At 38.8% G+C, this 16,744-nt stretch overlaps 1 protein-coding gene across 6 annotated transcripts in view; it reads left to right on the top strand.

Annotated features, from left to right (window-relative positions):
• CACNB2 (calcium voltage-gated channel auxiliary subunit beta 2) overlaps window positions 1–16,744 on the top strand; it is a 259,801-nt gene that overhangs the window by 4,854 nt on the left and 238,203 nt on the right. For all 6 annotated transcript variants that reach the window (XM_061468321.1, XM_061468320.1, XM_061468319.1 and 3 more), the window contains exon 2: window positions 6,756–6,848. In XM_061468321.1, the coding sequence (XP_061324305.1) occupies window positions 6,756–6,848 (93 nt within the window). The remainder of the gene's footprint in view (window positions 1–6,755; window positions 6,849–16,744) is intronic.

The raw sequence follows: 16,744 nt of genomic DNA, 5'->3' as shown, positions 1-16,744 counted from the left end.
TACATGGAGAGCAGGTGGGGAGGAGCAGGCACGTGGCCTGCAACCATAGCTGCCAATCTTAAAAGGCTGCAGGAGGCACAGCAGGGTTTGGGCATGAGCTTCCACACCTTCTGCTGTTGTGTGCTCCTGTTTTGCTGAGTTGGGAGCAGACATCTTCATCACCGGCGTTACGGAGAGATGTGCAGCAGATTTTCACTGAGGTGGGTTTCCAAGCCACCGGGCAGGAGGAGAGCAGGCCAAGTCCCATACTCCTTGTCTAGCGGGTGGAAACTGCCAGGTGACCTGGTCTGAGGCCAGGCTGAGAGCACTGGGATGTGGCTTAGAAGTGTAGGAACTGGTGAGAATTAGGCTATTTCTAGCTGCAGTATTGGCAAGCCTTTATCACAGGCTGGCAGAAAAGAGCATCGAAGATTTAACCCTGTTACAGATTTCTCAGCACAAATGTATTTTTTTTTTATATGGGGAAAAAAGGAGCATCTGTCAAATACTTATTTTTGGACTCTGTATGAAAGTTTGTGTAAATAAATTATTTGTGGAGGGTTTTTGTTTTTATTTGTTTGCGTGGATTTTGTTTTGGTGTAGGCGGAGGATTTTATACAAGGACTGGGGAATGGTCTTTGCAGACTCATCACTGTAGCTTGTGTGAACTTGATGACTGTATATGGAGATCCTCAATTTGATAGGATTCCTGAAGGGAAGCCTTGTGTTTTCTGAATGCTGTCCTAGTAGCACCTATTTGTTTCAAGAAATTCAGGTTTTGAAACGTAACCTTGAGATTCTTTGCTATGGGCACACTAGTCTGTGCTCCTCAGGCAACTTCAGGTATGTCACAAGGGTGAGTGCCTGTCACAGAACTGCATTGATGTGGACCATGTAGGGTGTTCTGAAACCCAGCCCCAAGATGAAGGCAAGCCAGGATATATTGCTATGTCCAACATTGCCCTTTTTCTCCCATTTCCATCGTGGAGTGGATCTCTGGGAGTGTTGAGGAGCTCCTCTATGTGGATCTCCCATCCCTTTTCTGTACTGTCAGAAGGTTGACCTCCCCTGCTTTATGAGATTAGTGTGATTTGTGGTGTAAAGATCAGGAATATGCATGTCTCCTTCTGTAGCTGACCTTTTATACCCAAAGATGCCCCATTTGTGGTGTTGGAGTGTGGATGTGGGGGTTTACAGTTACGCAGCCGAAGCTGGAGGCTACACCACCACGCTGGAGGGTATTGTTTCTGAGAGGTGGCAAGCCTGGCCGTTGATCAGAGAAACCTCAGGAGGTCTGACCTAAAGGAACATTCTGTTGCCTCGTTGTAAGGCATTCATTAAAGTGGCAGTGATTTATTCATCTAAGAGGTGGATGCGCATGTTCTGCACTGTCCCAGTATGCTGTCCGGGGCATGAGAATTTTTAAATACCTTTCAAAGCTTTTGTATGGGAAGGAAGAATGCTTAGTGTACTCTTTCATTTCTGACTTTTCCAGTTATTCCCTAATCCTTCAGGGGGTCTGTCTTTACCTTTAGGTATTCTTCTGATCCTTGTAATTGGTCATTTGCTCATCTGAGATCATGTAAGTTCTGAATTTTTATTTTCTGGTTTTGTGCTCCCCAGTTCCTTTCTTGCATTTATGTTTCAAGACCTGACTTGACATCGGACTCTGCTGTCTAAATCTTCTGCCCCTTTCCTTCCTTCTTTGAATGACATCAGCAGGCTAGTTTTTAAGGGTTTATCTTTGACACCTACCATCAGTCTCAAAGACTGGTGCTATTTTTATCTATTATAATCAGTAAAGGTTAAGGCTCACCCTATGTGTAGTCATCACCTCTGCTTTGATATAAAACACCATTGGAGTACTTACTGGTGAAGGGCATTTTAAGACTGTTGCTGACAATAAGTTCTCTGGTTGTATATAGTTGGTCATTTTAAATGTTTTATATTTCCTCTTCCAGATGACAGTATTTTGCCTACAGGGATAAACCATGCCTTCTGCTTGTTGTGTGTGTTAGAAGATTAAATGTTACGGATGTATGCTTTTCATGTGTTGAGGCAGAGCCTCATTAAAATTAAAGGGTTTCATTAGGCGACATTGATCTCATCCATTTGCAGTAATGAGTAATTGTATATGAAACTGCTAATTATCAGGAAACTGCTATGCATGCCTCTAATGCTTCATATGATTCCCATATTTCATTTGATTATGTGGGTTGAATAAAGGTTACACAATGTACTTTCACGTCAGAGTTGGAAAGCAGACTTTGTTGATGAAATGTTTGGGTTTTTTTACAAGATTACTTGGGTAAGTTGTTTTTTTTTTTGTTTTTTTTTTTTTTTAAGTTTCACATTGTTTGACAGGTTTTGAAGAAACTGTAGAACATAAATGCGGGTGTATGCTTCTTGTCTTTGGCAACTCAGCCAATTTGAAAAGAACTTTGCACATCTGACTAATAAACCAAGCTACAGTTTTTGGTCTCGTAAACACATGTGTACATAACTTTATTTGTCTAAGTTGTTCTGCTGAAATCCAATGAGAATGCTCCTCTCAGCAAACTTTTATATAAACAAGGTTGTTTGCAGGACTGGAGTTGGTTCTATTAAAATTAACTGGCAAAAATGATGATACTGAGTTTGCTACCACGGTATACTGGGTGCAGAGACATTTGTTCCCCTATGGTTGTTCTGTTAGCTTAACCTCATAGGTTAAGAACAGCTGCCCAGTGTTGTTGCTTTTACTGGTCAATGTCCATAGATTGTGATTCAGTCCTTTATTTTTAGCTACCTAATTGCAGCCAACTGCTGCGCAGAACGCAGATAAGGCAGCTAATTTTAATATGAAAATCGTGATAACATGTTGGGTTCATTGTTAAAAAAAAGAAAATCTCTTTTTTTTTTTCTTTTTTTTTTTTTCTCCCCAGAATTGAAAGTAACTGGTAGATTATTTTCTTTTTGTGCAAAGTTCTTGATCTCACTTTAAGATTTTATGGGAAGAATACACTCAAAGAAGCAAAACATAATGAATATAACAGGATGAGTATTCATGCTTCTCCACATGACAGGGATAGTTAATCATTTTTAAAATATGTAAAAACCTGTTTTGTTTATGTAAGAGTTATCTCATTTTTAGAAGAAAGGTTTGGGCGTTTCTGACTGTGGGAATAAGCTTGAAAGGTCTGGAAGATAAATGTAATCCCAGATTAGCGTCCTTTAAAATAAAGAGAAGGGTCATCAAATCCCACTTTTCCCATGTACTGAAATTGTCCCCCTTTCCTCTGATTCCACAGAATCAGTCTGTGCACAGAAGCAGGTATAAAACTTGACTTTCCCTACATTGTGTAGCCTTGGCCTCCCACTCTGTCAGCTGGGTTTTTTTTTGTGTTTAAAGTTAGTATTTAGCTTGTACTGCTGAATAGTTTCCACTCATATAAAACTATAACAAACCCATGCACCTGCTGTGCATAAACAAAAACTCCCCAAACTGAAAGATCAAGGTGAGTTTCAGTCTTAGCTTCATTTGCTGTGTGATGTTGCCTGAAATAAATGTTTTTAGTGTTTAGTTGTGCCTTTTATTTGTGCTTGTATTGTGTTTTTGTTCTGCTCTTGTTTTTTTTTTTATCCTCATTGCTCTAGACACAGTCCCTCTTTTGCCTTTGTATTAGTTTTTTTGTGTGTTACAAAATGGAACACTGATTTTGTAAATTAAATGTTGTAGAAACTGGAAACAAATACAAAAAAAGTCCCTGTGAAGAATACGTGCACATTTTTTTTCCTGTATCTCTTTGGGGATTACACAATACCGTACTGTACATTATTTATGAAATTGCCTAGGTAGTGTGAACTTTATATAGATGCTTTATATTCTTGAGATGCCGTGTGAATGTTATGATTTCTTTATTTTTGTAAGCATATATCCATATTCTTCCACAAAAATTGGTGAAAAGAGGGCCAGAACATTGGTCATGAGTAACTAGTCAGTTATCTCAGTAACAACTATTTTTAGGAAGTAAACTTTGATTTAAGGATGTTGGTTTATTTCAAACTACTTATGTAAAAGATACTTTTTATGTATTTAGGTATTAGGTGGAGTATTGGGTGGAAAAAGATGGTTCTGATAGAACTGACTATTCTAACAGTAACTGGAAAATGTGTTGCGTAATTTGTTGGTAACATTGGTTCTTATCTACATTTCTTTCTTACAGATCTATGAAGGCCTTTCTATTATCAAAAAGTTCTATTATCAAAGATCCCTTTTAGAAATGCAACCATATAGAGCCATTCCTCTTTCAGTTTTAAGCTTACCTTTTTTACCTACTGGATTACAGCTTTAGACTCATCAGAAAGTCCTGTTTTCATCCCCATCATATGTAGCATGCTAACTTTTATATATATATTTTCATATAGTTCTGCCTTAAGCCAACATGTAGTGTTGATTCATATGCCCTTCAAAAAGTTTTTACACGGCTTATTTACAATTTCGTAAAAATAATATATTTGGCAAAATATCTTTCCTGCAAATCTGTATTTTGTGGGAAAACCATTGCTTTTCTCCTAAGTCCTTGTTAGTTTAATGACATAACAGATACTAAATTATTTTTTCTCAGAATCAGTGTCAAGCTGACAGATATATTGTTACTTGAGTCATTCTTTCTAAAACATTGGTATTAGATTTCAACCAGCTCTCTGAACTTGCCCTGAATCAACACTCAATGGTCCAGATACAGGCTGAGATCATTCCCTTGCATCTTGTGGTATCAAGTTACCTGGATTTGTCAATTTGGCAAATGGCCAGGAGTTAGTAGTAGCTATCTGTTGTCCTCCTCAGTTACTCCTAGATTGCACAGTATTTCATCATATTTATCATATGTGTTACTGCAAAGAGCTACAGCTCTGATTTTGAGGTTATGATCTTAAAAATTTGTGCCCCCAAACCTGCGCTGGAGCCTGCTTTCTGTACCATGAGAACCGATGAGACTTGGGCCCAAAGCTCAGTGTGGTGCTCTGAAGGTTGCTGAGGTCTGGGGAAGGATGCCCTTTATGTACCCAGGCACAGTTTTATCCCAGGATTTGAAGTATGAAGGCTGGGTTGTCAGGAATGCTGCATTGTAATGCATGCACAGCCATGTTCTCCAATAACCTTATTATAATTTTCTCATCATGCCAAAACCCAGGACCAACAGTGGCTTATGGCCAAGGTCAACAGCAGGATGCATATGCATGGACTTGGAATGCTAACTAACAATAATGAATAAAAAATATGATTTATTAATGTGGTATTTTGAGATATCGGCACAATAGTACCTTATTATCAAGAGGGGTTTTTGTCTAATATTTTAAGGATAACAATGCTTTTTCTGTAAAGAAATTCTTGGGAGAAGGATTGTGAGATAGTATGAGGGGGGATAGGGAATTACTCTCTGAAACATCAGCACATAGGTGGTGGAATCTGGTGTTTGGTTTTGTGCTGCTGGTTCTGGTTTTGTTGGGGGTTTTGTGTTTGTCGTGTCCCCCCGCGTCCCCTCCCCCCCAAGTTATTGGGGAACTCAAAAGTTTAGTGCTGAATGTAGGGTGAGAGCTAAGATTGGGAACAGACCAAGGCAGACCTTGAAAGTGAAGTCAAAACCCCTGTTTATTGAAGGGAGCTGTGGAAGGTATTCAATGACAGGAGACATGATCCAGAGAGATGGATTAGTAAAATGACCTTTACAGAAATGTGATGAGTGACAAAAAAAAAAATGCGTCTATCAACCTCAAGGAACATAATGTTTGAAGTAATTAAGACATGATTTTGATGTAAGTTTAGATGAATTTAAGCAGTGTGCCTGGGTAGGAAGGGCTGTCTCTTAATGTAGTTGTAAAGAATAAATCTGTGAGATTTTGCTATACCTGGGAGGGGAGCTTTGGGAAGGGTCTGAGCTGGTGTAATGGCATGGATTACAGTCACTACAAAAGTAGGTGGATGCAAATAGCATAGCTTTAAACTCTTGAATTTTTTGGTATTTGTTTTATGATATTTATTGATGGACAGTATTCATTGCGCAGAACAAACAGCTTGTCTTAGGGGGTTGGGCTATTTGCTGTGTTCCTATAGTATAGTTTAATTTTGCTTCAGACAACCATTGCTTTCTTCTGGTATCTTTTTGATTTTCTAAAGATAGAAACGATGGTTTGCATTTTAGTTGCATATTATTCTTTTCCAGTTACGTGTTTAGCCCTTTTTTATTGTTGTACTTATTTACCTAAAATTTTCTTAAAAAATAAATTAGAAATTCTTCCTTAGTTTTAAGATTATATCCAAATCAACAAGTTGTTGGTCACTTCTTGCTGTTTAATGTTCCTTCAGCTGACTTGGCTCATAGCTGTAATGTACTGGAGACTGCTCCAGTATCTTCTTTTCTAGCTTGTTTATTTAAACTAGCTGCAAAACAAACTGGACTTTTTAATGATTGTGACTTGGGTGAAGAATACTACAATTGTACAAGTCTGTAAACGCTTCTCTGAACCTGCATATGGGGGAAAAAACCCAGCAAAGCATTTGGGGCTCAGCTGGCCAAACCTAGTTGTGTTGGTGAGCAATTCTGCGCATTGTCTGTTAGGTACTTACTGAATAGGTGCTTATTAATTGATACAAAGCCAGTCATCTGAATCTGTGCTAGCCTAGGAGACATTGGTGATGCTTTTACTGAAAGCTTTCTGTGCAACACAGACTAGCACTGTTCCTCTAATTTATTTTTCTTTTTTGTGTTTTTTTTTTTTTTTTTTCCCTCTTACAGTCTTACGGTAAAGGCGCAAGAAGAAAAAATCGTTTCAAAGGATCCGATGGGAGTACATCTTCTGACACTACCTCTAACAGTTTCGTACGCCAGGTACGTTTTTCAGCTTTTAAGAGACTGGATGACTTGCTGATGTTAATGTTCAAGTAATTTTATTTTATTACTTTTTTTTCTGGTAAATTGTTAAATCAAAGAGTGATACTGCAGCCTGAGAAACAGCAGAAGTCTTTGCTGGCACAATGAAAAATACTTGGTTGCTATTGTTTTGATCTTGGCAGAAAAATGCTTTCTCATTTCTTATTCATTTCCATTTATAGTAGTCTTCATTATTTTTGCTACTGTAATGCTGTCAGGTGATTAAAGCTGGAGGAGGAGGCAGAATATGATGGGAGTGCCTAAAGTGGCAACATTTGGGAGAAAGCAGCAAAACCCTACCAGCCCTCAGGATTTTCCTCCTTAAAATAGTGTTGTGCGAGGCAGTGTTAACTTACATGCTTTCCTCCCACATCCCAGTCTTATTTTAAGGCATGGGTTGGAGGGGAAATCCCTGGCAGCATTTGTCCCCATAGCACTGATGCTGGAAGGCCTGTAGAGGATGGAGTGATGATGTAGGCTCTCATGACCTGTGCCGTTTGCCTTTGCCTTGAAGGGAGAGACCCAAGTGGAGTCTTGTGGAGATCCTAACCCATGTAGGTGCTTAGAGGACTGCTCAGTCTGGCCAACAGAGGTGACAAGAAATGAAAGGAAGGGTATCCAGAGTCCAGCATGGTCTTTGGCTCCAGAACGGTGCCACTGAAAGGGGGCTTTTGTGTGTTTAGTTGACAACACCTTGGAGAACATGAAGGATATGCAGATCATCACAGTAATTGCACCTGTGTAGTCTGAAATACAGTTCTTTGTGCCCTGCTGGTTTAAGCTGTGGTTTGCAAGTGCAGGCTTTGCCGTCTTTTTTGAAGGGCTTCTAGAATTTGTGAGGTTTCATTGCAGTTTTCGGGTTTGTTATAAGCAGGCATCAGATCTCCTTCTCTATCATCTTGTCTTTCATGTCCCTCCATTTCAAAACATTGAATGGCACCACTGCTGTTGCACTGGTTGTATCAGTACACATCATCTGTTTGAAAAACTCTTCTACTTTGTCCTACTGTGATCATGTTAGTAGGTTTTGTGATAGGCTATGGATTTGATAAAGCCAGCCCCTTTTACATTTCAGTGTCTATTGGACATAGGTGTGAAGTACTAATTGATCATGGGAGTCTTTCAGTGGAAGTAAACAATATGAAGGTGGAAACCCTGGATCAGTAAATTACTTATTTATAATGTTTTATCCTGTTTAAAAATACTCTGAATAAAAAGCAGTTTAAGTAGTGTTTGGGAGCAGCAACAGCATCTTCCAGTTTCAAGAAATCTTTGTAGGGAAATCTGTGCTGCTGTTTTCCTTAGCTCCTTGTGGATGCTGAATTCAGCCTGGAACTTTTTTTAGCGGAGTATGAGTTTTTTTTACACTGGCTGCACATGGTTCATTGCCTTTCTTGTTTACTTAAATGAAGTCTGAAGCTGATCTCAAGTCTCTTCTTGCTGTCATGAGGGGGAGCAGGGCAAAGAGAGAGCGTAGCACAAGGAGGTGGATCATCAAACTACACATAGATGTTGAGGTGGACCTCTGTAGTCAGCAGAGATCTGGTTGTCTCCATAGACAGTGGGGTGTGATTTATCATATCTTCAAAACAGACGTATAAACAAGGGTTGTTGATCTGTAGTATGAAAGTGCCTGTATCTTTCCTGTATCTTTCCCAGGGCTGTAAAGGGAGCATAGAGTACGACTACCTCAATGTAGATTTTTACAGAAGAGATTTATTTATTTGCCTGAAATAAATCCCAGTTTAGTAGTTACTTAGGTAATACAATATAAATGATGGAAATAGGCTTCTGCAAAAAACCTAGAGATTTAATAAATTACTGAAGCCAGACTCAATTTTGAAATGGTATTGTCACTGAAGGTAGTGAGGGGATGTTACGTGACATGGTCCAAAACAAATTAAAAAAAGAACAAAATCATCACAAAACATTTCTAGTCAGTAATGCGCGGGCAGGGTCTGTATGTAGATGTAGCAGCAGATGTATGAGAGAAGTGTCTCTTCACATTTCCTGAGACAAATTCACAATTTCAGAGGTTGGGCTGCATCTTCGACAGGCTTTCATGCTGTGATTCTCCTCCTGGAATAGCTTGATTTTCTCCTTCTCTAAGGAAGAATTGCCACCAGTAGGACCAGGGTGCCTGGTTCCCCACATATTAAACATAATGGGTGCAGTTGCTTTCTGCTCATGTAGCAGCTGTGCTCTTCCCAGAAGCTACCTCGTTGCTGCATATTGCTTGTCTCTGTCTTCTTGGAGGATATTTTACACAGTACAGATGACATAATTGTTTTTCCCTAACCCTTTATTTTCAGGAGAAAAAGTGACTCCAAGAATTTGGTGTTTCTCCTGAGATGGGTAAAAGTTGCAGAAAAGCAGAGTAAACAAATGCATCCAAACCCAGTAGAATTATTTGCATACCTTTTATTTTCTGTTATTTTAGTTTAGTGCTATCTTAAAACCATAATTTAGTTTTTGCTTTGAAAGGGGTTTGTGTGTTTTTTGGCTGTGGCTTTGATTTAGACATGGGATACATAAAATCTGTTGGTTTCGGTGATGCTTATGATACCTATAGCTGCCTTTTTTTTTTTTCTCCAACTTTCTTCCCCCCCCCCCCCCCCCCCCGCACTTCCCATCTCCTTTTGCATTTACTTCTTAACTCATCTTGCAACTTTTATGTACATCTCTACAAGTGCTCGCTTCTGTACTCAATGAATCCTGGGATTCTCCTGACCGTTTATTGCTAAGGTCTGTGTATGTTCCTCGTAAAGAAGAAAGAATGTTTGGAAGGTACTTTTGCGTCATATTAAGCTGGACTGTCCTTAAACTGGGAGGGCTGTGAGAGATGTGCGGGTTCTTCTTGTAAGCATTGGTGGAAAGTGGACATTTCCTAACAGAGAAGTATATTGGTGTTGGATAAAGAAGGGAAGTATGTCTAGTCCTAAAGAAATGTTATGCATGTGGAGGGCAGTGGAGGTATTGTGCAAGAGCAAGGATATAGGATTCATTCTTTTGAATCCACGGAACTGCTGGCCATTTATGTTAAAGTTGCTGCAGGAGGGAGGGAGTTAGTATCTATTACTTACATTGACAAAGCTTTGTTGTGTCTGTATTTTACTATTTCCTTAAGGACTTACGCACCTCTGGCTCCAATATGTACCTGGCAAGTTTCCTGCAATGCATACCAAATGCTACAGTCGTAAAAATAATGGCAATCTAGTTTTATCTGAATAAGAGAGAACGAAGTAACATTTGATTAAAATTGCCTGAAAATTCCTGCTATTGTATAATGAGAATGAAATGCTCTCTGCACAGCCCTGTGCGAAATGATCTTTCCCATTTAAATCTGTTTTTCAGAGCACTGGAATAGAGAAAAGCAATCTATGTAGAAGCACTAAACCAAAGCAAAAGCATTTATATATATATAAATATATATATATGTATAAAATACAAATTTAAAAAACATTCTTTTCCATCTGGTTAAACCTTGTCTGTACTGTGAATTTTGTCTACTGATATAGGTATTTATTTCTGTTTTTCACTTGTGACCCTGTGAAACCTATGATTTTAGGAGAATGTTTTGGATTATGTTCCATTTGTTTGTTGCAAAAAAAAAAAAATTGTTTAGTTTTGTCTCCAGAATATTATTGATGATATTGGAGCTGAAAAAAAATAACAACTTGGCCTTCCTTTCACTTGCCAGTAGCTACTGCTTGACTTTTCAGTAGTAGGAGAGAGAAGAATTTTTTCCCCCTCTGTTGTGTTTTGAAGTTGTATTGGCAATTAAGCAGTGTATTTGGATAGCAGAAGCATCATTGCACACCAGTCGGCTCCTAACTGACTTTAATCAGTTGTCTTTAGGGATCTAAAGAACATTGTGTTACATAGTTTTCATCATCTTTTTTGAGCTTTGGAGTGATAAGCAGCTTGTTCTGAGGGTTAGCTATGAAAGACTAAATTGGATCTGATCTCTGCTTGCTGCCATTTTGACTGATGCATGGTAATGATTTTGTTCCTGAGGGTTTTTTCAAAATACAGATCAGACAAAATATTTTGCAGACAACACTGTGGCACTTTCCAGCAATATTATTTCAAGCAAATTGCATGTTCTGATAGCATTACATATTTTGTGGTTGTGCTTCTGGACCTGTCTTTGTCGAGGTTTTATTTTAAATCCTAATGATTAATCACAGAGGCAGTCTGAGTTGTTGGGATTTTTACGTACTGCAAAGCAGATTAGATTGTGAAATAGACTGTAGACTATGGACTTGCTTACTGAAATATTTAAGGTTTTACAAATCTGGGGGGTTTTTTGCCTTTAAATGTTGGCTTGATGCCTGTTACACTGTGTTCACTCAAAAACACAGCTATAAATAATTACATAGGGAATTCATTATTCTTCTACTTTTCTCTAAGGACATTTGCCGAACTGTGTAATTACCTATTGAATTTTATGAATGGTAAAACTAAGATTTGCACTAAAAAAATGATTTGAAAATATTGACTTAGTTTTGCTCATAAACATGCCTCTTAATCTTGAGTTCACCAGAAAGATGGGCAGAGTCAGAATGTGTTCCTCTTCTTTAAATTAAATTCCCCCCCCCCCCCCCCCCCAATATAGAGCTTAGCTTTGATATTTTTCCTTTCATGTGAGGAAGAGCTTATGTATTCAGCTCATACCCACAGCCTGCCAGTGAGGCAATGCATTTACAGGCTGAGCTGTTAAGAGCTGGTTTAGAATGGGCACAGATATTAGCTTTTGTCTTAATGCCTAGTACTAACATCTTATGCTGAAAACCTGTTTATGCTTTCTCTGCTAGAACTATTCCTGCTTCTTGAAGACTATGTGTGAACGAGACTGGCTAGCCAGAAAAGCTAAATGAGTAATTACCCAAAAAAGATCATTTGCCAGTTATTATATTCTTGTATTCTTTGTGTGCCTCTAATTATGAGACATGTTTGGCTTGGAGAGAGAAAAGGAGCTTTTCAGACTTCCCTTTAGTTTTTACACATAACGAAATGAGGTATTTCAGAAATTTTCAGGGGTATTGTGCAAACACTGACTGTAATACATGAAAATGCATTCTGCTCAGCTTAATTTTCTCATCTTTCCGATGCTAATGTCTGGGCACATTTTGTTAGGTTCATTTTTTTTCTGGTCTGACTCTGCTGATTTCACTGAAAGCCACATCAGTGATGCTTGTGGCTTATGCTTGTTATTGTGGTTGCATTGAAACCTTATGCAAGTGATATGTACTAGAACATCTGCTTATTTGAAACATATTAAAACTGTTATTTCATGGGGTTTTAGTTTGATGGAATTATGGTATCCTGTGTTTTTCACTGTAAATTACAAGTCTTTGAAGGAAGTGTACGGCATTTGGATAGAGCCACCTCACAGGTTGGTATGCAGAGTGTTGTCTGTGCTGCTGTGTTCTGGCATTAGTGGGAGCCACCGAATTTTGCTGCTGTGGCCAATGTGTGAACTTAAATCATGGGCAGGCAATGTACTTTCAGCGTGATGTGCTGTTTGTGTCAAGCAATGTTAATTAGTCTGCATTTGTTATGACACAAAATTAGATAATGTCTCTAGGAGCAGTTCTAGTATGGGAAAGTGACTATTTTTAATGTATTTCTTGTTGTATGAAGTATACTAAGTTCACAGCAGAAGAGTGGGTGAAGCGCTTAGAGCAGTGAAGGGATTCAGAAGAGTATGTCAGTTCAGCTGTTGATGTAGAGTTTCATTTGCGGCTGATACCTCAGTTCCTCAGTCATGGTAAAAAACAGTTAGATGGGGGTGGGAGGAGGACAGCTTTTAGAAGAGGCCTGGATTGGGGGTGTATGGCTGGAGGAAGGAAAGGTGCAAGGAGGAGAAAGAGACTTACTTTCCCTTCTGGTGGCAGTTGTGGAGCTGAACTTCAGGCTCTGTAGACGTGGGAAAATCGCATTAAGCATATTGAGCTATAGATTTCCTCAGCTATAGTAAGGGTTTGAAAAGTCTCCTTTTTTGGCCTGGAGAGAATAGACCAGATGCCCCTATAAAGCATGGGATTTTGGCAGGCATGACTGGAGGGGAGATGGCTGAGAAAAACCCAGCAGAAAGGAAGTTCATTTGCGGACTTCAGTTCTTTCATGGGCTCTTTTTTGCCTCAAATGGTTTCTAAGAATAGAAATCAGAATGCTGCCATGTGTTTAAAAAAAACCCACACACCCTTTAACCAAAACAAACGGGCAAAACATCATAAAGCTCTTCTTACACATCCTTTTACTCTTCTTGTAGCAGGGTGTGAAAAACTATGGGGGGGGGGCAACAACTAAATATACTACTAATATACTTTATTAAAAACTGAAGGATAGGAGCCCTTTTTATAGCTGTGAATGGGCGTACATGTTTAATGTTACTTTGCATGCAGCTGAAGTCAGCACATAATTTTCCAAGCAGCAGTGGCAATTTGGAAGATGGGGCTCATACCTGGTGGCTGCCGAGATGATGGCCAGTGTTGCTTTTGAGCTTGCTAAGGTGATGGGCTGGTGTTGTGAGGTGTCTGAGAGGATGTATCTGGCTGCCTGTGAGGGGGCAGGGGAGATGTGAGCGTTGGGGGGTGGCATTCCTGCTGCTGGCAGCTGTTGGACCTTACTCTTTGGCATTCCCATTGCTGTTGTTTCCTGTGTGCCTCCTGGTTATGTGCTTCTCCTCTGGGTCTATCAAAGAGAGGAGAAACGGGGCTTTCTAGCACTCAAGTTTGTCAGCATTAGATGCATCCTTTGTAGCAGGGTCTTTGAAGAGCATGACAGGACTTGTGCATTCCTGAGCAACATGGGATTTCTGTAGGTGACAGGGCTGCAGAGGAGAGAGGTAAGGGCTTAGTGGCTCAGGCAGTCAGAGAGGTGAGAGTTTCTAAGCAGTTGTGCAAACAGATGGAAGTAAAGCATAATTTTTGCAGTTCAGAGGCTCTTCCATCATAGTGCATGGCACGGGGAATGAGCAGAAAGGCTTAAGCCTGATCATGTGTTTAGGCTTTCTCTTTGGCCTGGTATCTTCAAGACTGGCGATTGCTCTCTGGCAGTTCTCCATCTTGCACTTTTGTGCTAATCAGAGCGTGCTGAACCTCTCAAAGCCTTAGAGCTGCACCGAGAACTTTTTTGCCTTTATTTGCTGGTCTTTCTGGGTGTGATATAGCGGGAGATCCAAGAGAAGAAACTGCACAGTTGTAAACAGTTAAGATCAAAATTAGGAATAGGGTTGAATGGGAATCCAGTGTTTTGTTTTATTTTGTCCCTGCTTCTCACAGGAAATTCACTGCGGTTTGTGGCTCTCATGTGCAGAGAGTTCTCATGTGCAGTCTTACTCAAAATATAATTCTGAACATTGTGGTGAGATGCAAGGTTTATTACATGTTATCATAGATGTCTTCTAGTTACAGTAAGCACAGGCATACCAAGCATTTGCAATGGGACAAGGGTTCCAATGCATATATTTAATTATAGCTAATGCAAAAACTCTCAAAAATAATTCATGAAGATAAATGCAGTTTTTTCACAACTTTCTCACAGGTCTGTTAAATTTGGATTTGTGAATTCATTATAGGGTTGTGTTTTTTTTTAATTTACTACTTTTTTTAAGTAGTTGACCATTGGATTTATTTATTTTTTTTTAATAGAAATAATATGTTTTAAGCCTCTTGCAAAATTTAAGTTTATAATTATATGTAAATGCATCATAAACATAGTTGTTGACTTAGTTCCTTTTATGGAAAAGTAAACCTGAAGTGACTTTTGTCATTTTAAATCTTGTATTGATTTTCAGGGTTTGCACTTATGCTGTATGGTTTTGATTGGGAATGAATACGTAACAAAAGGAACAGTTTGGTCTTCTGAAAGCAAATGTCATCTGCTCCAAAATGCAAGCAGTTTCAAGGAAAAATAACTGTTGTTTGGCCGACGTGCATCAAGCTGCTTCAGTTTCTCTCCAGCATGGAGCTGAGCTGCTCCTAGTCACTGTCAGGGCTCAGGGAGCAAAGGAAGATACTTTGCAATTATTCAGAGGGATCTACTGAATCTTTTGTCTTTCACGATACCCCACCAGTACGTTCCTGCTCCAGTTTAGGAGTGTTTGGTTTTGTACCTCACTAAGCAGATATGTTGTAATGTATACATGTGCCGTTTCAGTCCAATTAGTCATGAATATGCCAGTTTTATGGGCAGTTGCAGCAGAAAGCTGTCTTCTCTTGGGCTATGTATTTAGGCAGTACCTACAACACAGACTATATGTTCCTGTAGATTTTAATGTTGCTTTTTTCATGTGATCTCACTCAAACTTTTCTTTGCTAGAATATCAGGTTCATTGGAAAGCTTAGTGCTCCACTACTCCTAAAACGAATTGTAAATCTCCTAAAGGATTCACAGTAAAGCTTTTTTCTGGATATTGAATTGCAGAGTGACATCCATGTGAGCACAGTTAGTGTGTATTTTTTTCAGTGATAGTCATGTTATATTTTAGTTTCCAAATATGACTGGCCTGAAAAATAGTAGGACCTGAAGCAGTCCTAGGTATATAAAAAACTGGAACACTATTCTTCCTTAAAATCTGATATTGTAGAATATTATATCAATAATCCTGTGGAGATGCATAGTGTTAATTCTAAGCTCCACATATACCTGTGGTGTACTATATGAGCAACGACTGTCATCAGATTGTTTACGCATAAGACGATCAAGTCTTGGGTAGGAAAGAGAACTGGTTTCTGCAAACGAGTGGGGAGCTAAAAGAGGGGAGGATGACTGAAATGAAAAATGAAGAAATATATCTCTATATGCCTTTGATATCTTTCCTTATTTCCAAAATAATTGAGTTTTCAATTATTTTGCAGTTTGAACCAGAAAATACTTCTGATGTCTGGGAAGGCTGTTACAGGGTGAAAACTAGACTTTTGCTGTTATGCTGAATTAACTTGAGATGCTATGTCTTTTATGTTAGAAATAGAGCTTTAAGCCATGCTTGATCTGTTGGGTCTTAAGGTCTGCGTATCAGATCCTGGTTTTGGAGGGACTAAGCTGAAGGCAGGTGCTGTTGTTCCTCTAGAAACAGTGAAGCATGGCTGTTTGGGTTTATTTTTCCTACAAACTATGATAATTGTAGTATATATTCAGTAACCTCCCCTTACTATTTCTCTAAAAACATGTTATTTCATGCATAGCTCTCGTTCTTTGTCCACCTTGTTTGACCTTACTTCTTAAGAATTCTTTTGAAAACAGTAATGTGTCAAGGATATGTTTGCTTATAATATGAAAAGATTAAAGAGCATTTCAGCCTTGTTCTTGAAATAATTGCTGAGGAAATTGCCATAGTTAGTAATAATCAGTAGATGGTTGATGTTACACATCTCTTTTCAACATTAGCTACAATTTATCCATCATTTGCCATTTATACTGAAATGGAAATAAGATGCTTTCCTAAGATGCTTGTATTGTTAAATAACATACTAAAATAATACGTTAAAATAAAATTTCCTATGCTTGGTAGAAATACTATTTACACAAACTCCATCAGTAGTTTGAAGATATCAAAGGGTAAGATTTGCAAAATCTTCAAGTTCCTGTTTCTGCCTGAGAAAAGTTAACAGTATTTTGTTACAGACATGACAAAAAAAAATGAAAGCACATTAATAGATTTGACCAACTATGCTGTTACTGTAATGAAATATGAATGCCGAAAATGAGTCAAAACCTTTCATAATCAGTAAACGTGGTGATACAGTGTGGTGTTGAGAGGAAGCCTCCAAATGAGATAATGCAGCCAAGTGGAAGAGACACAGCGTCAGTTTAAGGCCTAAGAAGCAGTGATTCACTGGAGATAA

Source organism: Pezoporus flaviventris, unplaced genomic scaffold (assembly GCF_033815535.1).
Source record: "Pezoporus flaviventris isolate CSIRO_AGI_PZ_B2104156 unplaced genomic scaffold, CSIRO_AGI_Pfla_v1 ptg000047l, whole genome shotgun sequence".
In the NCBI taxonomy this organism is placed as follows: Eukaryota; Metazoa; Chordata; class Aves; order Psittaciformes; family Psittacidae; genus Pezoporus; species Pezoporus flaviventris.
Note: the sequence above shows the minus strand (reverse complement) of the source record. Positions and strands in the feature narration are given on the sequence as shown.